General features: G+C 44.3%; 1 protein-coding gene across 1 annotated transcript; it reads left to right on the top strand.

Annotated features, from left to right (window-relative positions):
• Window positions 1-2,946: 2,946 nt before the first annotated feature.
• On the top strand, window positions 2,947-8,976 carry LOC123165493 (protein-tyrosine sulfotransferase). The gene is made up of 12 exons (XM_044583151.1): window positions 2,947-3,687; window positions 3,817-3,991; window positions 4,084-4,155; window positions 4,616-4,904; window positions 5,273-5,413; window positions 6,228-6,332; window positions 6,579-6,726; window positions 7,297-7,349; window positions 7,447-7,515; window positions 7,606-7,725; window positions 8,050-8,283; window positions 8,652-8,976. The coding sequence occupies exons 1-12, from the start codon at window positions 3,639-3,641 to the stop codon at window positions 8,790-8,792; spliced, it is 1,596 nt and encodes a 531-aa protein (XP_044439086.1). The 5' UTR covers window positions 2,947-3,638; the 3' UTR covers window positions 8,793-8,976.
• Window positions 8,977-12,655: the final 3,679 nt, after the last annotated feature.

The raw sequence follows: 12,655 nt of genomic DNA, 5'->3' as shown, positions 1-12,655 counted from the left end.
GACGTGTGTCCGTGTAGTGCTCCGTGGTTTTTTGGGATTTATCGTGTGTATGTAAGCTGATTTTCATGGGTTTTTTCGTTCGAAGGAAGGTTGCACGGAGGGATAATTTTTGTCAAAATGAGTATGAGAAGAGAGAACGTATGAAGGGAGGGCTGGATGACAACGAGCGAACTGGGGAATGTTGCATTTTGTTTTAGATAGGAGATAGGAGGATTTAGGTCGAAAGTCATATTCTGCTCCCGAGCTCAAATGCTCTCCCATGAACAATAAAATCAGGAAAAAAATAGTAAAAAATCTGAATTTTTTTGTGGTAAACTTTGACAAATGTTTTGCATGCATACCAAAATTCAGCATGAAATGACCTTTGTGGAAATCGTGGCGAAAAAAGCAAAATCAGCAGTCCAAAATATTTTCAAAACTAGCATTTTTAGAGCATTGATTTTTTTGCCACAACTTCCACGAATGTCATTTCGTGCTGAAAATTTGCAACCATACAAAACATTTGCCAAAGTTTACCAAAAAAGAACCACAATTTTTTTGAATTATTTACTATATTTTGATTTTATTGTTTATGAAGGAGCATTTGAGCTCGGGAGCAGATACTCTATGTCCGATTTAGGTATGCTATTAGATTCTCCCTCATTTCATAATGTATTGCGTATTTTGTTTTCTAAAAGTCAAACACGCATATGTTTGATCAAATTTAAAGAAAAAATTATCAACATCCACGATACAAAATTAGTATCATTAGATTCATCATGAATTGTCTTTTTATATTCTATTTATTTATTGTAATATTTTAAATAGCGATAGTCTATTTTATAAACTTGGTCAATCATAAACATGATTGACTTTTGGAAAAGGGAGGGAGCAGTATATTCCACGTCTTGCTTCGCGCTGCCACATGACCATACAACTCCTCGTCATGGAAAGGAAAGGGAAAGGGCCGACAAGGACAGGAACCCTCACGGGCGGGTAACCCATGTATGTCATGCTCCCTGCACCCAACGGCACCAGCTAGCTGCCAATGCCACCAGACAACATCAAAACCTGAATTCGGCGGCCTGCTTCCCACAAACGCCAATTGCTGGCTCATCCCCGCCAAACCGCAAAGCAGCTGAATCCGTCGCCTAGTCCGCACAAGGAAATATGCCGGACCCCGAGCAGCACACATCAGTGCTCAAGTGTCAAGAGCTTGTTGCTCAAAAGAAAAGAGATGTGTTAAGAGCTCCCAAGAGCGGTAGTAACGCGTCCTGTACGTTCCACTGAAACTTTGGCACAGAGTTTTGGATCCCCCACAGTAGAATTTTGCAGGAGGTTGTAAACTTGCACTCCCTCCGTAACAAAATGTAGGACCTTTTTTATGCCTCATGCAAAATCAAAAAACGTCTTACATTTATGGTACACAGTGACTAGCACTTTTCCCACAATTTTTATTTTTTTGGGGGTTTTCCACATTTATTTTTTTGAGAAAGAGATTAATCCCACATTTGCGGGAATCTTGAGAATCGAGTCTTTTCTTCTTCAGAATTTTAAGTTACAGTGGGATCTCCATGATTCTCTTGAGCTTTTTCATGTTAAATCAAGTTCGTCTATGATTTTGATTTTTCAGAATAAGATTCGTTAGAATCTGCTCAAAGGAACTAGCCTTACCCCACGCCCCATCCGACGTCAAAAGCTTGTCGGAGGAATGCGCCACCAATGGGCGTCCAGCCCATCGCTCCACATGCGATAGCTTTTTTGAACATACCCCATTGAAGGGGGCAACCCTTTAAAAAGGGTACAAACTTGATAAGATGGTGTACTATGTTGGAATTTCTGTTAATCAATGGTAAAAAGTGTCACAAACTCAATCTTATCTAAGGGGTGAAGTGCTTAGGATAATTTTCATCCGTAAACGTTTTTATAGGATACAGTAAGAGATTGTTGACATCCTACAACATCTAATCTAAATCCGAGTACGATAGATAGGATACAATATAGGATATATTGCAAATATACGACACAGTAGGATAATCCATTTTTTCTAGTTGGATAATCCGACATTTTAAATTCCAAATCCGATTTATGGGAGAAGTTTTAAGTATTAACTACCAATACATGAATGATGTCTTTGCTTATGAGACAAGACATATACAGTACTTGTTAGTGATTTATTTGGCTCATTTAAATAGCATAATATTTGCTCATTGTTTATGTACATTTTTAGTTGAAAGCATTTATATATCATGAATAGGGTAAATGATTGTTCCGGACCCACCGTCGTTTTTTTATTACCATATCATTTTCGAATTCGCATAATCCGGTGTTCGAATCTGCATAATCTGGTATTCATATCCACATCGAAAATAAAATGCAATATGATTACAATATAATATAATGATTATCCATCCGAATCTGACCTGTTTCACCCCTAATCTTATCTTAAATGGCGAACCAACCTGTGGTTAGATGGTTAGAAAGATAGTGATATCTCCGACCCACCAGGGTTCAAGTCCTGGTGTTCGTATTATTTCTGGATTTATTTCAGGATTTTCGGCGATGCGTTTTCAGCGGGAGGAGACGTTCCCGTCGACGACAAGGCGCCTACGCTGTTTTGATAAATTTCAATATGATATACCGGCTCAGTCTCTTGAAGGTGCTCACATGGGTAGGTGTGCGTGTGCGCGTTCATATGAGTAAGTGTATGCGCATATGTATGAGTGATTGCGTATGTACTGTATTTAAAAAAACTTATCTTATAAATGTAAATAAAAGGTGGAATTTACTATCTTTTTTCGGTTCTCATGTGTTCTGAACATTTCTATCCGGGGCAAGTTTTCAGCGCGAGTTAATTCATTCATCAATGCCCTCATCATCCAGGAACCAGGATTGATGGCGCGCAGAACACGAGATTAACACGACGGCGACGTGTCGCGCCACCGCAGACTCCCACTCCTACTCCCACCGCATCGCGCCTCCACCTCGCCGGAGTGGAGAGCCGTGAGCGATCGGAAACCGGGCCGAGGGACGGCCGGCACCATCGCGTGGCGGCGCAAGTGGCGAGAAAATCCGCCCACCTTTCCGCCGCGCTTTCCAACGCCACCACCACCATCCCCTCCACCCGCGCGGGCGGGCCACCACCGCACCACCACCACTAGGAGTTGTGTATCCACGCCCGCCCCGGCCTCGGCCTCCCCGCCGGCGCACCACGCTGCCACCCATCCCCATCCCTCCGCCCGAGCACGGAGAGACTGAGAGAGACCGGCACCAGCACCACTGTAGTAGGGGGAAGAGCGCGCGAGGGAATAAACAAGGGGCGCCACCGCACGGGCCGAGGCGAGGGATAGGGGGAAAAGTTGGGGGCGAGGAAAGCGGCGGATGCCGAGGCGCCGGTGCCGAGGCCGCCTCCCCGCCGGCACGGCGCGCTGAATCCCCCGCCGCCACCCGCCACCGCCCCCGCCGCCACCCGCCACCGCCCCCGCTCTCGATCCTTCCGTCTCCACCCCCAGTCCCCACCCACCTTCCCGTTTTAAGCGTGCGTGCGCCCTCACTCCCCTCCGCCTCCTTCGCTGCTGCGCTCTCAAGTCCCCATCCTCTTCTCAATCGCCGCACCGCGCCTCGGATCTGCGCGCCGGGGGAACCCGCCGGCCGAATCCATGGCGCGGCCGCTCGCCCTCGCCCTCGCGCTCCTCCTCGCCGTGTCAGGTATCCCCTCCCTCCCTGCCTCCCTCGTGTTGGTAGGATCGTTTCCCGTTCAATTACTCTGGCGAAATCACGACGCCCTGCTCTCTGATTTTCTCGCTGGTGGTGATGGTGGTCCTCCTGGTGTTGCAGTGACCGCGCTTCCGCTTGTCAGCTCCGCTGACGACCACGCGCGCTGCGAGGGGGCCGTCAAGGGCTGGGCGGACTCAGCCGGGGAGGGCGACAATGGCGGAGACAAACTGAACCTCAAGGATTTGCTCTTCTTCCTTCACATTCCCAGAACCGGTGGGCGTACCTACTTCCACTGGTAGGTTCTTCGCTGGGCCTTCGAACTGTTCGGTCCGTCCTCGTCTACGATTGTGTTGTACTGATAATCTGATACTAACTGTTGCCTGCCAGTTTCTTGAAGAAGCTGTATACCAATGCTCAGGAATGCCCCCGCTCCTATGATAAGCTGCGGTTCGACCCGAGGTGAGGGAGTTTTGTTCTCTGCTTCGCCGAGTTGTGTCTGTCATCTGGGTTTTATCTTCAAACTTCATGTTGACTAGCCAAACAGGAACAACAGCTCTGTTGTCTGTAAACAGTGATTAGAAAGTGCTCTGTTAATTTTTCAGATTTTCATCATGATGCCTGCAGTGCCTATGGTTCAGGATATTTTCATATATATTGGAATGACATTCTGGCGCTTACCTGGCTAAAATGTTATGTTACTTCATTCCGGCATGTTCATAAGCACTATAACTTGAAGTTGGTAATTGAGAAGTTGCATGGATTGTGACCCTTTGTACGTGTTATGCCAACAAATTGTGAGCCTGTGAGATAGTTAGTTAGTATAGATACAGTGTTCAGTTATAATGAAAATACGTGTTGCACAAGTATAGTTGCAATATTTTTATAGTTACTAATGGTATGTTTTTTGCCTTCATGTCAGCCATCCTGATTGCACGCTGGTTGTTAGCCATGATGACTATAGCTTAACTTCCAAGCTGCCAAGGGAGAGGACTTCCGTGGTCACAATACTACGAAATCCAGTTGATCGTGTGTTTAGCACGTATGAGTTCTCAGTGGAAGTTGCAGCCAGATTTCTTGTGCATCCAAACTTAACATCTGCCAAGACAATGACCAGTCGTGTGTTAACAAAATCACGTGCTGTAAGTACACTTGACATATGGCCTTGGAAATACTTGGTTCCATGGATGAGAGAAGATCTTTTCTCCAGGGTATGCTTACTTCCATCTTTTTATGAGAGAATGATTAGCAATATATATTGGATCTGATTATCAAGCCCTTTTTCTGTATATATTGGTAGTGTCTCCATATTCGAAACTTTGTTAGGATCAGCTCTTAGAGTTGTTAACAGGGAGGGTTTCAAGTGTGGTCCCTTATCCTTATGTTACACGGCACCTGGGTCGATCGGGGTATTAGTGTTGTGGCTTGAGCTTAACTATTAGTTATACATCAGTTGATGTGAATGGTTAGGAATGTGTCTTCAGATATATTTTGGAATTAGTTAACACATCGAGCTAATGTATGGTTTATCAATTGCATATGTTCTTGCAATAAGATAAGAGATTTTTTCATCTGTCAGAGAGATGCTAGAGGTAATGACAGCGTGCCAAGTAGCAAGAAGATTAATGCATACGATGTGGAAGACATGGTTATGCCATTGCACCAGTACATCAATGACCCTGTTGCCCATGAAATCATTCATAATGGAGCTACCTTTCAGGTATGCAAACTTCTGTGACATCATTGCTGTCTATGCCTTTACTTGCTTACTCTCTGTTGTATCTCATTGTGTACTGGAAACTGTAAATGCAATTGGCTTGACCCCAATATAATAGTCCTTATGCTTTGTAAGAAATTATGCAATCACTTGTTGTGCTCGTAAGTTGGCAGTTTGATCCATTAGGTCAAGTTTCTACATTTTTGGAAGGCGAAATAAAGCCTGTTATTAATTGTATATATCCCCACTATTTTCAGTCAATGTGTGATCATCGAGTTGTTGATTAAGGTGTACTCTAGACGAAATTTATTATTAAATGTATAAATGCCACAATTTTTGATAAATGTGTGACCATTGGCTAAGATGCACTACTCCTTTAAATGATTGTTGTCATTTGAAAGTAAAACAGAGAACCATGATGGACTTGGCCAATTAAACTTATGTACTTGCAGTTTTTTTTGCTCCGCAAAACATTATTTAATCCACTTTATTCATTTCTGCCAGCTGACTGATAGACCAAATAAGCATTTGATAAGGCTTAATTCCAAAGTGAAATGGCCAAATGTGTTGCATGTGCAACCACTCTTTACTAAACACCTGTGCTTTTTCAAAATGAAGTGGGAAAGAAACTTAGATTTTCTTTCTTTGCTCCTTTTTCGTGAATAACTTCAACATTCGGTCATTAAGTGGGCATTTTTTTCATTTCGATATCCCAGTGCCATATGCGGTGTGCCATTGTCCCCTGGGTCCTTGTATCACAGTCAGCTTAAAAAATCTGGCTGCTAATTTTATTTTCTTTCCCATGTTTCCTCGGCAGATCACTGGGCTAACAAATAATTCTTACTTCGATGGTGCACATGAGGTTCGACATTGTGTTAGAAAGCACCCTGATCTTGGTCGTTTTGTGCTTCAAGTTGCTAAGGTATGTACCAAAAATCAAACAGTTCAATTCATGAAAACTGTTTCCATTTGCACTCCATTGGCGAACGTGCAAGATCCACAATTCCATTCTTTGGCATTCAAACATCAGTGATCTGTGCATCGCGACTATAAGCTCTATGCTACTAACATTTAGTTAACCATATTACATTTCATTTCCTAAGCTAAGTTAGATTTATACTTCTTAAATTCTTCCTGCTGTAATGAGTATCGTTGTTTTCAATCACAGAACAGGCTGGACCGTATGCTGTACGTAGGACTTACAGAGGATCATGAGGAATCTGCAAGGTTGTTCGCTCATATGGTAGGAGCACAAGTGCTTTCACAATCTGGAGCGTTGAAGTTAGATGTTCAGGAAGATCAACCCAGTGGCACCGGTACGAAAACATGAAAGCTCGAACCTTTCTCCTTTATCACACACCTGCAGAAGTCGTGCTCATGTTATATAGTAGCTTCATAAACTGAAGAGTAGTAACCCCTCATTTCTGTTTCTGTTAAATCTGAAAGATAAGAGAACAATATGTTGGATCAGACTTCCATGAATTAAATAGCAACACATAATTACATTTTTCTTGTCACAATTCATAAAGCAAGGAGAATTAGATGTTGGTACATAACAAGACATGCGAGTTGCAAGAATGAGTCCTAAAACAACATGTCATTCAACAATGCTCGTCCAAATGGGAAGAAGGCTCTCGTGCAGCAGCATGTTAAGCCGTATTTTGTTTGAAGGAGTTCCTTCCTGAAACCTAAACTTTATTACCAGGAAGCTTTGTTGCATATTTAAACAATTTGGACAGGAAAACAGTATTTTGTTAAACCAGTAATTTTGTGAAATGACATAAATAGACAATAGTGTTGTCTCTGTTATTGTGTGGTGCTCCAGTTTTTTTGGATGTACTTGTGCAAAAGCAAAGAATCTAATATTTTATCTTTTTTTTTCTCAGACTCTCACTCGTCCATGCTGGATCCAGAGGATGAAGAAACAAATGAACATATGGTAATAGGGTGGCTAAGATTTACAATTGAGTTGTTTGCATTGGGTAAGATGGTTTGGATATTTACAGTTGTACTTACTTTTTTTGTTTTCCTGATAGAATAGCACCCATGGCTGGAAAAATAATGAAGCTCTGAACACAACTGAGGATGATCATGGAAAAGGAAATGTAATACAACTACCCGAACTGTGCATTTATATTCACAGTTTCTTTATTGTTATCTTGCCATCTCTGACGTGGTGTTATTGTTGACGGCAGATGACTGTTGGTAAACTGATGGAAACTTATGAGGGTTGCATTGCAAAACTGCGGAAGTCCCAATCTAGCCGCCGCAGAATATCCCTAAAGAAGGTTGCAGAGGCAAATTTTACGAAAGCTGTGAGTATGGAAGGGGATGAAATGTCTGTGATTTGAATTTTTTATTCATTTTTCTTCTATGCTATTGGCACTGAAAATTATCATGACATACCTGAATCTTTTTTCCTTTGTGTCAGAACCCAGAAATAAGTATACATGAGAACAAGGAATATTAAAGGACGCAATTTATAATGTGCTTATTAAATGATGCCCTCTATGGTTTCCAAATTAAGTTGTTGTATCAGTTTAATTCTATGTCAGCGAACACATTGTTTTGTTTCTCAACTATTCCTGTATTCTCTATAAAGTTTGGTGAAAGTCTAAGATTACACTTTTTGTTTCCAGACAAGGCGTCATGTACCTGAGGCAATTCTGAATCAAATTATCTCACTGAACAGCCTTGACATGGAACTCTATGAGCATGCTAAGAAGATTTTTAAACAAGAACATCTTATGCTTAAAGGCCAGCATCCGATGGTGGTGCAGCAGAAACAATCAGCAGATCAAATAGTTCGGTCAAGCTCATATGAAGGCCAGCATCCCATGGTGGTGCAACACAAACAATTGACAGATCAAAAGGTTTGGTCAAGCTCATCTAATTATTCTTCCCTAAACGATATGTTGTCCCTTCAACCTTTCATACCCAAATTCAGGGACTCGGGACATCCTGTTTGGTAAAAGCATTACCAAACAATGTGTATATAATCTACCAAACAAAAGGAAGTATGCTCACATAAGTCACCATCATCGACGTGTATACATAGTATGAACAGTTATACTAAGCATAAGAATGATAGATCATCAAATCTTAATCTTGCCGGTGAATCCATTACGATCTTGGCCTTTTCTTATTTGATTTTAGAGCCTGTCTCATGTACAGTTTCTAGTTTTGTAACGCTATTAGGTGGTCTCATTTCTTATGTGCTTGTGGCCATATTTTTTTTCAGGACTGGATAGATGCGGTCTGCGAGTCCTGGAGTTGCTTTACCTGGTGGAAAGTGGCCTCATTTGGTCTTGGAATTGCCGTCACCACTGTTTTTGTTGTGTTTGTTGTAACAGGTAGAAGAACATTAAAACTTAAGGTTTGATAGATGAGGAGGATACAGCCCCTAGATTTTTCATGTACAGCTGATGTTGCCCAGGGATTTGCATTGCTACTCTTTGGGGCAAAGATGTTAACATGTGCTTTGACGGTGTCCGGGTACTGCGAGTGAAATCTTCCCACTCGTGGCGGCATGGTCTTTTTCCCTACACAAATTTGTTAAAGATGCATGGATGAAACAGTTGCAACTAACTAGCAGAAGCCGGTCCTTCCCGGTGAAAACAGGTTAAACAGAAGTGTGAAGCATAATCAGAAAGTGAAGATGGATCGAACAGTAGTGCACTGCACTGCAGCCCTCTTCACATGACACACTAGAATGATCATGGGTGGATACATATTGTCGGAGCGCAGAGCTTGCTTGCAGCCACTTCATTTCTACCCCAGCCTCTGTAGCAGCTTAACCGTCCACACTATGTCCCTTTGCCAGCCGACTTGCCGTCAATGGCACGTCACTGCGGTCTGATCCTTCTTCCATCTTGACGGGATGGTTGGTGTCGGTTCCTGCTCGGCTTTGACTGTGCAAGTCACCCTAGCTCGCCTGGGCCTGGCTGAGGGTGTATGGTCATGGCACCTGTTCAACACTTTTTTTTTTAAAGGAGTTCAACACTTGTTTAGCGACAGGCTAAGAGCATCTCCAATAGATGGTCCATATGTAAAAATACCTAACTTTTGGATCGTCTGGGGCAAAAAACGCTGCTCCAACAGACGGTCCATATGCAAAAAAATTTGGACCGCGGCCTCCTCGTGATGTAAAATACAACACCTCGCAGTGCAAATTTATATCATGAGGTGCATCTGGTCCAAAACCAGCTGCCTCCCGCGAACGCCCAACCGTCACTTCATTTCCTTTCCCGCCCGCGCCCGTCCGCCCGCCCGAAGAACAGCCGGTCGGAATCTGCCGCCGCGACCGCCCAAAACCTCGCCGTCGGCGCCACCACCACCCCACATCCCCGCCGCCGCCCTCCGCCGCGGTTGCCTCCCTCGCCGGTAGCCACCTCGCAGCCGCCCGGACGCCGCCGAATCGGGAGGCAGCAGACGCAGGATTCGGCGCCTTCGGCGGTCCGGCTGCCGCGGTAGGCCTCCGCCGACCTCCTACCGTCGGCCGTGAGCCTGTCCACGGCCGTTGCGCCGGCCGCACGACCACCGCACCAATCCCTCCGCCCGGCTGTCGAACTATTCTTCGCCGCCCGCCGAGCTCCTCTTGGCCGGCCTCCAAGCTCATTTCTTATCACCGCTGCCGTCCGGAGCCGATCGCAGCTGTCCGCAGCCGTCAGCAGCAGCCAATCCAACCGGCGGCCTTCTTCTTCCACCGCGCGCACAAGGTGTTCGACGGAATTCCCCAAGGTAAAAAAATGACGAAACTTGATGATTTAACTTGGGATTGGATAGTATGTTTGACGGTGGTTGTGTGCATTGTAGATGAGCTCGGTTGACTCCTCTTTCGTGGATGATTCATCGTCGGACGAGGAATTTGATTTGCATGAAGAAGAGGAGATTGCTATGCTAGTGGCCATGCACAAGAGGAAGAAACCGAAGCACGGTGGTTCCATTTATGGTCGTGCGTTCATTCGGAGAGAACGGATTGATGCGCACAAACGGTTGGTGCGCAACTACTTTGCATCATCACCTGTTTTTTCGGAGAATTACTTTCGACGCCGTTTCAGAATGTCGAAAGACTTGTTCTTCCGCATTTGCAATGAAGTGAAGCAGCATAATCCAGTCTTCGAGCAGAGAAGGAACTGTGCCGGGTTGCTTGGCCATAGCATTGAGCAAAAGGTCACTGCCGCTTTGCGCATGATGGCATATGGTGCTCCGGCAAATTACATTGATGACAACTTGGCGATGGCAGAGAGCACTTCTATCTTCTATGTCAAGCAATTTGCAATAACTATGGTAGAAGTGTTCGGTCCACAGTACTTGAGAGCACCCAATGCTCAGGACACTCAGAGGCTTTTGGAGATGAACAAAGCTCGAGGGTTTTCAGGTATGCTCGGGTCTGTGGATTGCATGCATTGCAAATGGAAGAATTGCCCAAAAGCATGGCATGGACAATTCAAGGGTCGTGGGAAGGATGCCACTATCATTCTTCAGGCAGTTGCTGATCATGAAACATGGATTTGGCATGCATATTTTGGTATGCCCGGTTCCTGCAACGACATCAACGTGCTCGACCGGTCACCTCTCTTTGCCAACTTAGCAAATGAAGAAGCACCACCGGTGACCTTCGAAGCAAATGGCCGCACCTACAACTATGGGTACTATCTTGCAGATGGGATCTACCCAAGGTGGAGTACATTCGTCAAGCCGGTTGTAAAACCTGAAGGTAAGAAAGAACTTTTCTTCCATAATGCACAAGCGGCGGCTAGAAAAGATGTTGAGAGGGCATTTGGGATTTTGCAATCCCAATTTGCTATTGTGTGAGGACCATCTAGATTTTGGGATCAAAAGATCCTTTGGTACATCATGACCGCTTGCGTGATCATGCATAACATGATCATTGAGAACGAGCGTGAAAAAAATTTAAATTACAACTTCTATCAGTTGATGAGCATTCATGTTAACCCCATGTGCAAAGAGGAGCGCATCAGACGTTTCATGAAGGTGTACAGCGAGATTAGAGACACCGATGTGCATGACCAACTCCAGAAAGATTTGATGGAAGATCATTGGAAATGGCATGGCGAAAGATCCGCATAGATTCATTATTTGTTTGTTCAAAACTATGTTGTATTGTGCAAAACTATGTTGTATTTGTGTTGCATTTCATCTCCTGGATCTGAAGAACTATGTAATAATTTGATATTGTGGACATGATTTTTTTTATGTTGTTTTAAAACATGTTTTATGCAATATGTGCGGCTGTACAGTGGCTGGACAGCGGCTGAACAACAGCCGCGCGGCTGCTAGCCGGTTTTGGACCATGAATTTGGACCATCTATTGGAGTTGCTCTTTTGAACCATGAATTTGGACCATCTGTTGGAGTTGACCTTTTTTGGATCTCCAAAACGCACTTTTTGGCGGTCCAAATTTTACATCTCCGGTTTTGGACCGTCAAAATTTGGACCATCTATTGAAGATGCTCTAAGTGACGGGACACGGTGCTCAAGGGGTGGTACCTTACACAGCTACCCCGTCTCCATCCTCGATCAAGACCGAGGACACGAATATGGGACCGAACTTATAATTAGATCAAGACCGAGGACACGAATATGGGACCGAACTTATAATTCGGCTGTAAAGCCTGTCAGGGAGAAGCTTTTTTTTGAACCGGGCATAACCCCTTTTCATTACTTTAACATAACGGAAATACAACTGTTCAAACTGAAACTACCAAGGAAAAGTCAGCGAGAAGCTGAGATACATAACCGTGAAAATTTATTCTATATTGCCATGATGATCCCAAAATAGACTTCAGCCAACAATGATGGTGCGCTAGTGCTACGGTACTCCCACGTTTCTTGGTCACACACACATGAACTCACGTTGCAAGAACGCAATAGGTAGCGGCAAGCAGAACTGCAGAAGTAAAAGAAAGAAAAAACAGAGGAAGACAGCCGCAGCAAGCTACTCAGCCTTTTTTTGAGGGGAGCAAGCTACTCAGCCTAGCTCAAGACAACGACGACGGAAGAGAAGGTCCGCAAGACCAGCCGAAGACGCACAAAAGTAGTTCCCCACGTCTCTCGGTCCTATGAGTCGCCATTTGGCTCCCATCCAAAGGCCAGGTGAGGTCTGAGCCATGTCAATCAACTTGCTTTGCCTCTCATACGTTTCTTCCACTTTGCAAGAATCACAGGTTCCGTGGTAGTATCATGCTTGATCTGTGATACTCGGTCCGCATTTTATAACAC

Source organism: Triticum aestivum, chromosome 7D, assembly GCF_018294505.1.
Source record: "Triticum aestivum cultivar Chinese Spring chromosome 7D, IWGSC CS RefSeq v2.1, whole genome shotgun sequence".
NCBI classification, from domain to species: domain Eukaryota; kingdom Viridiplantae; phylum Streptophyta; class Magnoliopsida; order Poales; family Poaceae; genus Triticum; species Triticum aestivum.
The sequence above is the reverse complement of the archived record's forward strand: the minus strand, read 5'-3'. Positions and strand labels throughout refer to the sequence as shown.